This window comes from Rhinolophus ferrumequinum, chromosome 17 (assembly GCF_004115265.2).
Source record: "Rhinolophus ferrumequinum isolate MPI-CBG mRhiFer1 chromosome 17, mRhiFer1_v1.p, whole genome shotgun sequence".
In the NCBI taxonomy this organism is placed as follows: Eukaryota; Metazoa; Chordata; class Mammalia; order Chiroptera; family Rhinolophidae; genus Rhinolophus; species Rhinolophus ferrumequinum.
This window is the reverse complement of record NC_046300.1, coordinates 63,453,953-63,469,371: the sequence shown is the minus strand read 5'-3', so window position 1 is coordinate 63,469,371 and position 15,419 is coordinate 63,453,953. Positions and strand designations below refer to the sequence as shown.

At 40.6% G+C, this 15,419-nt stretch overlaps 1 protein-coding gene across 7 annotated transcripts in view; it reads right to left on the bottom strand.

The window, feature by feature from the left end:
• MITF (melanocyte inducing transcription factor) overlaps window positions 1–15,419 on the bottom strand; it is a 206,624-nt gene that overhangs the window by 173,443 nt on the left and 17,762 nt on the right. The window contains exon 1 of one of the 7 annotated variants that reach the window (XM_033132663.1): window positions 10,207–10,343. The exons of 5 other annotated variants lie outside the window; for them this stretch is intronic. In XM_033132663.1, coding sequence (XP_032988554.1) covers window positions 10,207–10,217 — 11 coding nt within the window. In that variant the 5' untranslated portion in view covers window positions 10,218–10,343. Of the gene's footprint in view, window positions 1–10,206; window positions 10,344–15,419 lie in introns of those variants that run through there. One more of the 7 variants, XM_033132662.1, reaches the window with a different exon arrangement.

The following is a 15,419-nucleotide window of genomic DNA, read 5'->3' as shown; positions in this document are numbered from 1 at the left end:
GAGAGATTATGTCAATGGGTCAAAAAACTGGGGCCCCCCTTGACAGAATTCACACTGGAGGCTTGAAAGTGAGGCGAGGCTCGGGCAATACCTCTCCACAGGGGAGATACATGAACTGACCAGCTGTATGTCTACCCGGAGCACCAGCCTAGAAGGGGCACTAAAACATCACAGGGAGTGGAACAAATATTCTGATGGAAGGGAGAGGTTGCGATGCCCAAAAAATATTCTTAAGCAATAAAAGATGGTCCCTACACTACCTTTTAAAGAGGGTTAATTGCAGGACCTCGAGGTGCTAAACAATGTGATGCAAGTTTGGGGCAGAATCAAATTGCTTGAGGCTATAGCAGAGAGGCTTTGGGATTCTGGCGCCTCCTACCCTGCACAGCACTGGTAGGAGTGAATGGTGGGAACATACTTCCAGAATATTGGTGAAGGGGCAACTGAATATTAGTCTGCCTGGGACTCCCACAGGCCTCAGGCTGGCCGTGGCTTCCGGCCCTATTTCCTGGCATTAAGATTGCTTTGTGGGGTACCCTTCTGACCAGGCCCATCTCCACCTACTCAGCTCCTTGAGGGCAGAAGCTGTGTCGTGTTTATCACTCTATCCCAGTTGCTAGCTCTCTGTAACACTCAATGAATTTGTACTATTTTCTGTAATAACAACCAAAAAAACCAGTATTAAAGCTATATAATAAAGCCTACATTTACCCATACCACTCAGTCTGCAAGCAACCCTTAATGTCAATATATAAAATTACTTCATAGTTTGCAAGGTTTTCAACGTGAGATGTCTATGGAAATTTTCAAGAGATTAAATAAAGTGCAGTAAGATAATTCATGCATCGAGGTCCAGCTCTGCATACTCAAAAAGACAAGCAATCAGTCACAAATATGAAATACTCAAACACATGGAGATGGGTGGGATCAAAGAATATAGACAGGCAGTAACAAAACCCAGAAGGTCAATAAAAATGACCTAGGCCACCAACTTTGTTTTATAAGGAGGAAAACACTGAAGATCAGAATGCTGCACTACTTGCCTGCTACCTAATGACAAAACCACGATTTAAACAATCTCTATATTCTCAGACCACCATTTTCCCCACCACACTGGACTGCCACATGAGTTAATCAGAGCATGTTACTTGTCTGGCTGGAAATCTGCAATGCCTCCCCATTTTTGGTGAGTAAAAGACAGTCTTTACAAATCCCTGTGGGGTCTGCCTCACTCGTGTCCCATTCCTTCCCTGAGCTTGTCCCCTGCCCTTCCCACTACTTGTCCCTTTGCTCAGCCTGTTGTGCTGTTGCTGAATAGGGCACACTTCTGTCGGGGCCTCTGTACTTATCCTTCCTTCTGTCTGCTGCGCCTTTCTCCCAAATACTGCTAAGACCCACTCTTTCATCCCCTCAGATCTTTCCTCAAATGTCATTTTCTCAGTGAAGCCTTCCTTGCCATCTCAATTTTAAATTACAAATCACCCCAAACCCATCCACTCTTTATCTTCTCTCTAGCGCTTATCACCATTTAACATGTTATACATTTTACTTAAGTATTGACTTCTGCAACCCTTCCCTCACCCACGTGTAAATTCCATGACTAAAGAAATTTTCAATAGTTTGATTCACTGCTGTATTCCTCATACCTATGAGTGAACTAGCACATAGAAAAACCTTAGCAAATATTCATTAAATAACTGGTTATATGGATTGATGGATGGAGTTCACAAGTGGCCCAAATGCAGAGAATGTAAGAACTGTGAAATGTCTGATAATGTCTGACGGCCTCTGAGAAGCAGCCTGTGGCCTGGGTGTCATCTCCCATCACTATGTACCCACTCTAGAACTGGCATTCACTGATACCCTGTGTGAAAGTCAGCAAAGCACGGAATGAAGTGACCAAGGCCTGTCAGAGCCAATCCCCTTTGAGGTAGGGTGACTCTGGGTTGAAGAGTGAACATGCAAGCCAATAAATTACCAGAAACAAGATGCTCTTACATGTGCAGATGCAGAAATCACTTCTGAATTGCTTCCCTGTACCCTTCGGCTTAAGAGTACAAGTGGATCGTTTGCTTAGATTGGATATCCCCAAAAAAAGGTCAGATTTCAAAAACTTTCTGGTGTGAACCAACATTTGCCATTAAGTCTAAATGGCTGGCACAGCTGAACCTCCATGCATCATTCTAAACATAAAACCAGCAAAACCAGGCTTCAGTTATAACTTAATGACAGCTACATAAGGAAGATACTAAGAGTGGCCAAAAACAAGGCAGTGGGAACCAAGGGTAGATAATTAAAACTATATAATAGTTGACCCAGTCACAAAGGAAAACAAAAATAATAACATTCAGACAGACCCAAACTAACATAAACAGTTTCTGCTCTTTCATGTTTAAAACCCAATAAAGGTTTGCGTCCGCACCATATTGCATCCCACCAGTACCTGAAATAGTAAAAATATCCACAAACTACCTGCCCAAATGTGAAAGACACAAGCTAATCCTAATTTATAAAAATGAAATACCTGGGATCACTAAATACCTGGGATCACTAAATTTCCCATCTAATTCAGAGCTTTATAGCCCAACACATACCGGGGTACCAAAAAAAAAACAATATATATACACATGACTTGTACTCATCTCTTGTTATCGGTATACATTGAGTATTACAATTTTAATACAGTTTTTTCCTTTCTTAAAATGTATACACATTTTTTGGGCACCCTCGGTATAAATTGGAAAATGGAATCCTCCATTCCCAGCCTTAGCAGCCCCTCCCGTGCCTGGGCGGCCACCCAAACCAACGCTTTCCATGACATGCCTTATTGTCTCCTTACCAACATCAACCCATGTCCCATTTTAATTCATTTGCTGGAAGTTGGTGTGATCTCAACAAGTTCTGAATCCTGGAGTCATTTTTAAATGGCATTAATTTCATATGAAATCATTTCAAAAACAAAAAAAGCAAAAGTACTAGAAAAGAACTGTTGAAAAATATTTCAGCATTTACTGCAATGGTAACTCTTACTTTCCAAGATTCCCAGTTTCCATAGCTACATCTAAGATGGGTACAGCTCTTCTCTTACCTATGACAGCTAGAGCAGGTATGTGTGTGTCGTGTGCCATCTGCAGACATTTCCCCATCGCTAATGGCCCGCTGCTGGAGAATCATTTGGGACCATTCAAAGCCATTACGGCTATTAACTCTAACTTAGGCCAAGTCTAATAAACAAGTGTCATCCCAAAAGGAAATGAGTTAAGCTGGCCTTCAAAGTCATTTAAGCAAATACTCAGAGTCACAGTGCCTCACAGGAAGCTTCTCATGAAATCCTTCTGCTTTGATTTTGCCCAATTTAAACCAGAGATCACTGGAAATGTTCATTCCAGGGAAAAAAAAGTCCATATTTAAATGGAGTGACTTTCAGTGGGTTTTAAGTGACCAACTGAAAACGTTTGTAAGCGTTGCCCAAGTCTCTGGCCACCTCATACACACAACAGCAGGTGCACCATAAACATTTAGGAAACCAACATGGAATGAATCCAGCTCCACCAACGTCAAGTTTAGTTTCTCATCTGGAAATTCTAGACCATAAACAGTCACACAGGAGAGAAGAGGTGGCGGCCAGTGACAGTGCTATCAATATCCTTGTCGTGTCTACATACCACACATGACCACCTCCAGGTCCTTGTTAATGCTAAGCCGACACCTAGGCCATCTCATTTCCCAAGTGTAATCATTCTCATTTTTCAAGAGTTCTCTCAAACATGACCCTCCAAGAAGCCATTCCTAATCTAATTCATTCCTACTTCACTTGTTCTTCAGATTTAATCACCTCCTACATTCAAACATCTGAGACCGGGCTTTCCTTACCTTACACCCTGACATTATTTATTCTGTCTTTTGTCATAATTGGTTCTTACCTTGTTGCTCCATTTAGCACTAAGGTTTTTGAGGGCCGGAACTATACTTTAAATTCCTCTCTACTGCTTTGCAGTTGCTTTATGCCCAGTAGATACTCAGTAAATATGGTTTGAATTGAAAAGATCTCAGCCTTGGATTTAATTCTCTCAAAATCTCCAACTAGTCTAATAGCTTAAGGGCCAAACCTACTTAAAAATTAACTTAAATTGTAAGTACAGTGAAATCACTCTAAATTATTAACCTAACCACTCTATGTGTTTATTTTCCTACTTGGAAAATCAGGCCAGCCATAAGAACGACCTTCCCTAGACAGGCGACTCTAAGAGTAATGAGGTAATTTCCTTCAAAGATGATGAGGTTTTCAGGATTCTCTGGAATGCATCCCTACGCATCCATGTGTCATTATTAATAGTTCCCTCTAGGTAGAAGCAACACTAGAACATTTCAGAATTTTCGAGCAACTCTGCATTATGTACTCAGGTGTCAACATAATCTCAATTTGATGGTCCCATTGCTTACAAAGGAGTAATGAATTAGGAGACAGATGTACTAGAGATGCTAGGAAATATTCCATCGACTTTGTGTACTATTTCTATGCTCATGATCCAAGGGTGTCAATCACTGTGTTTGTATAGGTATCCACATACATCTATCTGAGAAAAGAAATGAATGAGGGGGCAAAGGGGTAAGTTTTACCCCTAAACTAGCGTTGCCAGATTTACCAAACAACAATACAGGATGCCCAGTTAAATTCAAATTCAGATGAACAAAGAATAACATTTTAATATAAGTAGTCCATGAAATACTTGGGCCATACTTATACTAAAATACTACTCTTTGTTTACGTGAAACTCAGATTTAACTGGACATCCAGTATTTTATCTGTCATCCCTACCCCAAATCCAGAAGTTATATTGTTGAGTCTTCAATTAATAAAAAAAGACAAAGGAAAGCAGATAGCAATGAATGCATTTTGTGAAGGCTTAACATTCAGCAAGAATACAGTAAGTCATAAAATGGTGTTACAGAACATTTTAGAAAGCTCAGTGTAACGAAGGGAGGGAAAAGAGCTGAGTAAGATGATCCACGTGCCAGGTTCTATGCCAAACCCTTTATGCACATTGTCTCCTTTAATTCTTACCACATCCTTAAGAGGTAGGTATTACTATTATTATTTATTATTGTTATTATTTTACCAGTAAGGAAAGCAGGATACAAAGAGAACAAGTTGCCCAATGTCACGGAGCAGTACAGCAGAGAGTGAAACTCAGGCAGGTTTAACAGAAGGTCTTACGTGCTTAACCACTACTTCATTTACGGGTGAACAAAAAGAGAATACTTGTAATCTGCCCCAAACTCACACCACTGCTAATCAGTGTGGTTGGGATTCAAACCCAGGAAAGACTACAGAGTTTTAGCCCTACGATATACCACCTCCCCAAGCCATGCAAAAATCGGAAATGTGCACGACCCACCTAAACCAGCTGCGATCACCACTGTAATAAATTAGAATGCTTCATCTTCAAAGAACGGTGCTGGAACTCAGAATGGCTTCCTAGGAATTTTTATCAGATCCATCTGGCTGAATTTTGACTCCCTTATGATCTAAAGGTTTTCCTGGGTTGGAGGGAGAATGTGGAGATTTCTATTTGGGGGAAGAGGTTGTTGTTACTGCCCTTTCTATACCAAAGCATCTCTTTTAAAACAAGCCACTCATCTAATGTCTACCAGTCTTGCTGTCTTCAGGCAAATTCTTGCTCCTGCACTGGAACCCCCAAACACTGGCAATAACCCAGCACACAGCCCTGAAGGCCAATCTGAAGAAGCCACCAAAGCCAACATCAAGGTCCAATTATGTGAGAAAGAACCACCAGAGCCAAGATTTTCCTTCTTGGATCTGGAACGAAGAGCCAGGATTATTCCATGTCAAATAGCTGAGTTCAGAAAATATCAGAAGATATCCAGAACTTTTTACCTGGAGCAGCTCTACCTATGGGAATCCTCATATGCCTTCTTCTATATTCTTGTCTACCTCTGGAACGAAGACAGATGTACGTAATCTGTGTGTCCATGTGAATACAACACAATACAGTGCTTACCTAACTTTACCCTCAAAACCTACTATGGGAGGCAGAGCTTATTGGTCAGGGAGAATTAGCTGCAGTTAAAGGTGGGGGACGTCTGTGAACAGGATGGCCACATAACTTATAGTAACACACAGTAATTAATCTATAACCGTCTGTTTAGTTGGTTGTGTCTCCCATTAGAATACAGGCTTCCTGAGCGCAGGGACCATGTCTATCTTATTCACCATTGTGTTGCCCAGGCGTGTGGTACAGAATAGGCACCCAACTCCATGATGAATGAGTGAATAAAGAATCACTACTGTCACCAGTAAGCAGTGTGTACACAACAGTCTTTCTTTTGCCCTCAGTGCCCTTGAAATCTGTGACCAAGGTCTGTGTCCATTTGCAATCACAATGTCTCTTCAGGGATGGACAATGCATGTGTCTCACAGTTTCTCAAAACGACTGTAATGCTAAACCATCCGACCTGGCCTCCATGACACTGGACCTGGCCACACTCCAACCCATTCTTCCTTTGGGAGCCAGAGTGCTATTCCTCTGCTTAAGTGCAGCCACGCTCCCTGGTGCCCCAACCACACTCAGAAGCTTACGCTGTGCCAAAGGCACCGCACTGGGCTACACGTCCACGTGTCCCGTCTGCCCAGAGTGCCCCCCTCACTTGCTTGGCAGCCGTCGATAATGAATTCAAACTTCCTTTCGTCTACCAGATTTTACTCTTCCCTTCTCCCCTCAGAACTGACCCCTCATCTTTTGTCCCCACAGTTACAATTACAGACCTAGCACCACATTCGTGTCACTGTGCATTAGAAGAAGGCAGAGCTCATGTCTTACGGGCTGCCATTTTATCACTAGCATAGTGTCTGGTATGAACAATCATTTCCTAGATGAGTAAATGAACTTCGGAGAGTAAAAGTGAAAACTTTGTTAATCTGATTGTTCCTTGATATCTTACTCCAACAGGAGTATTATCTGGACGACTTCAATAAGCTCCACCTAACCTATGTCTGCTAAACCTACAAAACTATTGAAAGGAGAGACAATGATGTGGGCTGTTGTCACTGCTTTTGTCTAAGGGAACACCTTCTGACAAGAAACTCCACAGAATGTTGCCTATGTGTAATCGGGCCTGAGATAACTAAAACAAAATGACCCCAAATCGAGGAACCACTGTAAGGGGCCTCAGAGACAAGGTACTTCTGGGATAGCAAATAAGTTTCACTTCTGATATCCACAGTGAGACGTGGAAGCCAGGTGCTCTGAATTCAAAAGGGCCCAGGCCTCCTCCTGGGTTCCCAGGACAGAGACGGTTGGCCACACCTAGCATGGTGGAGCAGCACAATGCCACCCAGACACCCGACCTGGTCCCCACCCTTCACTTGACCTAAGCGGAGACAGAGTCCTCATAAATGGTTAGCGCAGAGTCACACAATCACCGTGTTTCCCCAAAAATAGGACCTAACTGGAAAATAAGCCCTAGCATGATTTTTCAGGATGACCTCCCCTGAACATAAGCCCCAATGCGTCTTTTGGAGCAAAAATTAATATCAGACCCAGTCTTATTTTCGGGGATACATGGTAGTTAGTGGCACAGCTGGGCCTGGAACCAGGCCTCCCAACATATTCACTCATTCAACATTTATTAACTGTTAGGTCCTGCATGGTGTCATTTGCTGGAATAAAATGATGAACAAAAACATTCACGGCTGTCAACCCAGTGAAATTTACAGTTTATTCGATACCTCATTCATAGCTCCTCTTACCCCCTCATAAAATGTTCTAATGCCCAACTCCCCTCAGCTCCCACTTTCTTATATTTAGTGACATTTCCTAGTGTCATTTTAAAAAAATACTTCACTCAAAACAATTCAACCAATTCATAGCTATTCTTTCTTTCCCTCCTTTATTCTATTTATGCAAACTTTTTAAAACTCACATTTAACCCAAACCTCCACAATGATATTTGAAGTATTTTTCAGACAGCTATACCATTCCCAAATCTCAATTCAGAGAACTTACTACAGTGTTAGAAGTGTTCGCTAAGTGTCTAGAGGTCCTATAATGCACGTTTTCTAGAGGCCAAACAATCATAACTTGTACTCAGGAACTCAAACCAGGGCGTAATAGTTCTTACAGTAAGGAAATTCTATTTTTATGCCTGATCCAAATCTTACCACTAAAAGTTAAACTAAATCTAGTCTATCATCAAAGACAATGGGGAAAAAACCAGTCACCATCTCACATCAAATAGTGTAGTACATATAACTTGGGGCTGCAATTCTGTTTAATCTGTTTTGCTCTTTAAAAGTTAGAAAAATTAATTAGTGGGAAAATTAACCAGGAAAAGGGACTGCTCTGAAATCTTAAATAATTTAGCCTAAAAAAAAAAGGTTTTTCAAAGAAAGTAACTAACCGCCAAATGGAAATATTTATGTAACTATAATTTTCACTAAAGAGTTTCCATTTTGACTCTGGAGTAAACACATGATTTTTTCAAATTCATTGTTTGCAACATCCCAAGACACCAAGTAGCACTTATTTCCATAAAGTAAAAAGACACATTATAGTCTTATTTTAACAGGACACCAGAAAACAAAACTAACACTGTGAACAAACAACTCTTAGCTAAAACTCATTGAAATAATCCAAATGGTTTCCATTCCAGGGAAAATAGTAAGTCAGCAGTTTGCATACGGCTGCCTTTTCCAAATACACAAAATAAGCAAAAACGCCACCAGAGGAAAGTGCAAATGCTGAACCCTTTCTATTTCTGTTTCCACAGGCCTGCAATTCAATCAATAGCACCGCCGTGCCACAATTTATGCACACTTCCAGGTGGTCTCCAATGTCCTGCCCAGAAGCCCAGAGATCTCCAGAGAAAAGGTTCAAGGAGCCACCTCTCGAACCACAAAAAAAGCCTGAAGTGACAAGAAAGCCTGGGCTCCAGACTCCAACTGCTAGAACAAGGACTGGAAACCCAGATAAATAAATGCTTGAGGGTGTCGAGCAATCTGAACCGTCACAAAGAACACTCAGATTCTAAACAAGAAAACAGTGGGGACAGAGCCAGGTACTTCTTAAAGAACCAAAAGCTCCGGGGAAATAAATAAATAAATAAATGAATCACAACCCTTCACCTAATACCAGTAACGGCCTGGAGCTGGTGAAAGACTATTGAGTAAAAATACTCTATATAAGGAAAGCTACTTAAAGGAAGTATTCATAACCCTTCACCCAGGATGGACGGCAACCCGATGTACGAAACCAGGAGTGGGAAAAGTCTGCCCAGGGTTACTAAAGGGCAATTTAGAGTAGCATCCTAAACATGCAATTATTTTTGAAGAATAACATGAACAGAAAAGGGAATATAAATATTGCTGTTTTAACTTGAAGACAGAGAAATTACTTCCAAATCCCCATCCTCCTACAGGACTTGAAAGGACAATAATCAGTCTAGAAAACAGCCAAATGAGGAAGTGGTAGTCTCTTACAATTTCTGTTAATCCCCACCAGCTGTAATTTAAGAAATTCAGTGACATCAGCACTTATTTTTGATCCAGCCAGAATGACAGAACTACAACTGCAGATCACATGAGACGGGGGGAAACAAATCTGGGGGTGCCTGAAAAACTCATGTGAAAACATGGAAATTAATTCACTTTGCAGTGAATCACTTCAACAGCTTCAAACTGCCAGAAATAACATAAAAAGTGGAAAGGGAAGCATAAGCACTCCAAACCTAATCAAATGATCTAGTGGAACTTCTGAAAAAATGTCACTGAAACAAGTGAACTGAACATTTCTGGAAACAAACAGAAGCAAACTAGCCATTTATGAACAAGAACCAAAGATTTAATATGATATAAAGACAGTCACTCTTTAAAAAAAACATCTGCTACACAATAAGCTATAAACTGAGTTACTATGGTTATCATTTGCATTACCTTCTTGAAGACAGGCATACAGGCAATTCCATGGTCTCTTTTTCCCAGGAAAAGAAACCAGCTTGTGGGAAAAGCCACGGAAGTAGTCTGAAGGTGTCCCATTTGAGTTCAGAGATGGACCCCACGGGGTAGGTCTGAATTCCCAACATAAATGCCAGCCATTAGCTTCTACTCAGTCAGAGTCAAAGGAAGAAGAAAAGCACACCAAACATGACTGACCAAAGAACCCACAGAAGAGAGCTGAAAACACTCACCAGGGCCACATTGGCCCTTTGGCTGAACATTGAGTCCACTGAGCCGTCTCAGAAAGGAGATTACCATGAGGACCCGATGGCGGCTGCTCTGCCACACGCTTACAGGCACCTTCTCTCAACACCAGTCAGGCCAAATTAGAGATAGAGTCATAATTAATAGGCTCCTTGGCAGCAGGAGCCAGCTTCTTTAACAAACCAGTAATTGCTGCCTGCTTAAGATGACAGGGAATTCAGCCAGGGAGGAGGGCGCTGTTCGCGATGGGAATCGTAAAAGGTGAAACAGACTTTACAGCAACAGGTTACCTGGCTACCATTCAAAACTACCTCTTTATCTACAGATTCAGCTTCTAATGAGAGCAAATAAGTTCAAAATCATACATAGAACTAGAGGTCAGGAATCCTTCCAGAAATATCACCACAGATAGAAGGAAATCTGGGGAACTAGATCTTCCCTCCACATACCCTCCAACCCCCAAAATGTCATAAATTTCCTAACTTGATCAAGAAAATAATTACATTTTGTACAAGATGTCATATTGGAAAAGAAAAGTTTTCCCATAACTGATATATTTCGACTTGGAGAGCCTTTGAAAACATCCAGTCTGCTGGGAAATTTGTAACAGCGACCAAAGATGCAGTCTCTGCCCTCTATTCTGAGATTAAAGCACTTTTTTTGTTTGTAACCTCTCCAGGAAAGAGATTTAGCTCAGAAGTTGTTTACTGGAACAACTAAAAATTACTGGCAGGGTAAGGAGAGGTAGCACATGGTATCTCCACTTTAAACCTCCAATCCAGGAAATAAGACAACCCACCAACCTGTTAAACTGATTACCGAACACTCATCCAGACAATGTTCCATCACAGAAGACCACATCTACCACACACTCCCCAGCAAGAAGCATACTACCGTACCTCTAACATCCTTGGATGCCCAGAGACAGGGAGAGACGAGGGTTCACTCTTTTGCCATGGGGAGATGTCTGCAGAGATAAACCAGGGCAGCAGGCACATAGTTTCACAATGACTGATGCTGACCAAAACTCTTCCTAAAATCAACTCCACAGGTAAAGATCCATCTCATTCGCTCGGGAAATCCCTGCTTTCTGACGGTGTTGCAAAGGATGCCCTGATGGCTTGCCCAAAGAGAGACCATTACAAGGCTAAGGGCTTTCTGACAAGATGCAGCCCCAGAGTTCCTATAAACAATAATATCTCATGGAAATCTCCGACATTTCTGATGTAGTTAAAGATGAAACAAGGCAATAAATCAGAACCAGAAGCACTGGAAACTCAAATGGTTTACACTTTTCTTAGTATGTATAAGAATTAAGTGTTGTTGTTTTTTAATTCTTGGTTTTTCTCCTCTGCCACTAATAAAGAGTTGGAATGCTTTCACAATCATTCTGTGAATCTCTAACCCATCACTGATGGAATCCCCTAAGTATATGGTTCATCATTAAAGCCATCAACTAAGTATTTTTATAACTTCTTCCTCTCTGTTAGGTCATTATATCCTTTTATTGAACATATTTAACTCAATACTTTGCAATGACTAATGTTCTTAACACACACATGTCAAGGCAGAAGCTATGTTCATTACACAACATAGATGTTTCAAGACCTTTGGCATTCAAAGATAAACAGTCCAGAACGAAACAGATTGGCTACAACTTTATGAAGACACAGGAAAAACAATGAACAAGTCAGCTTTTTGGGGGGAAGTGAGTGAGAAAGAGAAAGAGACGAGTGAAAAACATCCAGACATTAGGAGCTAGGTGTTCAGTGGTGGACCACAAGGATGGGTTTGTGGACAAGACTTCTCAATCTCATCAACTAGGAACATTCAAAGATCTTTAATGAGGAATGAGGAAAATCTACAACTTACACACCACACCCTCTGAATGATTTATCTACCATCCCATCTTTTGCTATCTTCCTTGGAGCCTTTATAGCCTATCTCCTTTCCTTCTTCAGAAACAGCTTTGAAAACAAAGGACTATGCAGCCAAGCACGCAGTGAGCACCTTTAACAGACAGATCTATTTTTCTTGGATTCAACTGTTCAACCACACCCAGAGTCTCTTGTCTTTACTTCATCAGAAAACTAGTTCTCTTTCTATTCCAAGATCAACATGAGTTGTCACCCCTAATCACTTCCTATCTTGATTCTCCTAGGTACCCCAACATACATAGTAACCACCACAGCAGGGTGGATAAGAGGGAGCTTTGAAGTCGGACAGTCTTCAATTTAAGTCCTGGTTCTTCCTTATTTGAATGGTTTTAGGCAAGTGACTTAAGATGGCCAAGCCTCAGTTTCTTCATCTATAAAATGGGATCCTACCTACCTCATGTGAAAATTAAATTATATAAAGCATTTGAAATGTTTAACACAGTACCTGGTAGATAGTCAGTACCTTAATGTTTATAATTCAACTAGATCTGAATTATTCATTCCTGCTATTTCAGCTTCTTTTATGCAACAGGAAAGATCTGAAAACTAAAATTACATTGGTACCGTAATTTGCCATGTACCACGTTTTCCCCAAAATAAGACCTAGCCGGACAATCAACTCTAATGCGTCTTTTGGAGCAAAAATTAATGTAATGACTGGGTCTTATATTAATTTTTGCTTCAAAAGACGCACTAGAGCTGATTGTCCGGCTAGGTCTTATTTTCAGGGAAACACGGTATAATGCACACCCATGTTTTTGGCCCAAACTTTCAGGGGGAAAAAATCTTTCATTTTAATTCAAATTTTTACTTGTTTACATTTAGATACTTGTTTTTGTATTACAAAGAACTTTAGCATTTATTTTTTAACATATCATGGTACAAGAAATTTTATGTAACAAATAATTACAAAACACAAGAACAGATACAAAGTACAAGAAATTTTATGTACCGGTAACAAATTTACGATATTTACCCATCATAGAAGGCCAAGAACTCTTCCATGTTGCAAGTTCACAAGAGCAGACACAAAGTACAAGAAATGTTATGCACAGGTAACAAATTTACGATATTTACCCATCATAGAAGGCCAAGAACTCTTCCATGTTGCAAGTTCGTCGTAAGTTCAACAAAACCGATGACCAATGATCATATTCCAGGGTATTATTTTGCATATGGATATCATTATTGATTTCCAGAGTTACATTTTTAACTCATAAGCATGTAAAAGAATTAAAAACATTCATATAGATAAGGAATTAGCACTACCCATGTATAATGCACATCCTTATTTTTCCCTCACAAATTTGGGCAAAAAAGTGCACATTATACATGGCAAAATATGGTACCTTTCCTATCCCAGGACCAAAACATAGACACACTCACATGTACACACACACATGCACACATAGAAACTAAAGAAGGCATTCTTTTTATAACACACAAGGATGCAATACAAAAATGTAAATGGTAAGCTATAGGCACAGGCAGAAAAAGATACAACTTTCATTACTTTACCCCCAGTGAGTTTCAGTTTCCTAAAGCAGATGAGATAAAAACACTACCACAAGACACAGCCTGTACTAAGGGCTTTAAAAATGCTAGATGCTGCTGTTATTATTATTGCTGTTTGTGTTTCTTTGTTGTTATTAAATTGCGCGATCTATCTGTTATGCCACTCAAAATTACTGGACTTACAAAAAATAATCCTTTTGTTCCCTCCTTCCTAAAAGAATTCCAAGGACTCCCAATAAGTACTTGATTATTGTTTATAATAATGACTATGCTGATAATTATAATATGCTAATTTCCAATATGCTAATTTTGACTGAGAAGTCAAAATCATCACCTTTACCTTCTAGGCCATGAGTACCCTAAGCCTGGGAACTTCAAAAACTTCCCACACTAGAATTTCTAAGCCATCCTATTGCTTTCTCTGGGTTCTTCAGCAATGGCCCCCATAATTTCTCTGTGCTCTTTTCCCAGGTCCCCATTCTTACACTCCATCTTCCTAAAGAACAAAAGAAATTATATCAAAATAAAGAGTAACAATCAGAATAGTCCCACTCAACTTTAAAGATCTGGCAGTGATGGGCCATTTTTACTGGCAAATAAAAATGGAAGATCAGGTGCCTGGAAAAGCTTTATTAATGTGGCTTCAAGTATAACCCACAACAGGGCAGCTGGATGGCTCAGTTGGTTAAAATGCAAGCTCTGAACAACAGGGTTGCCGGGTCGATTCCCACATGGGCCAGTGAGCTGCGCCCACCACAACTAGATTGAAGACAATGAGCTGCAGCTGAGCTTCCATAGGGGTGGCCAGATGGCTCAGTTGGTTAGAGCACAAGCTCTCAACAACAAGGTTGCCGGTTTGATTGAAAATGGTGACTGGACTTGGAGCTGAGCTGCGCCCTGCACAACTAGATTGAAGAACAACGACTTGGAGCTGATAGGCCCTGGAGGAACACACTGTTCCCCAATATTCCCCAATAGAAAATTGAAAAAAAAAAAAATGAAAGAAACGTATAATCCACAACAGTGTTGGGGCAGACAGTTTTTAAATGGTTTCCCCAGTGAGCATATTTTTTAGCTCGGAGAAAGAATTGCTAGAGAAAGACAGATAGATGGAAAAAAACAACTTTTAATAGTCGACCCTCATTATTCATGGATTCCCGATTTGTGAATTCACCTACGCGCTAAAATTTATTTTGTAACCCCAAAATCGATATTTGCAGCATTTCTGCAGTCGAAACAGTTGAAAAATTTGCGTCACTCAACGCATGCATTCTGAACTAAGGTCACACAAGGTGACACTCTGCCTTCCTGTTTCAGGTCTCAGATGGTAAACAGGTGTCCTTTTTGAGGTCTTTTTATTGCTATGCTTTTTGCATTTTTGAGCTTTTTGTTGGTGACTTTACGATTTAAGACAGCCCCCAGGCCTAGTGCTGAAGTGCTGTCTGATGATGGTACACACAAGATACGATGTGCCTGCCGGAGAAAATACAGATGTCAGGTAAGCTTTGTTCAGACGACTTACAGGGCTGCTGGCCGTGAGTTGATTGTAATAAATCAATAATATATGTTAAATAAAGTGTCTTTAAACAGGAACACACATAAAACACGGTTATGTGTCAATCAGCTGAAAATGTTGTGACCACAGGCTTGCAGGAAACTAACGTGTATTTCCCCTGGGCCCGATGGTTCAGTATTCCCAAGTAAATGTTCGGGGTTACCATAGAACAAAACTACCACAAATGAGAACA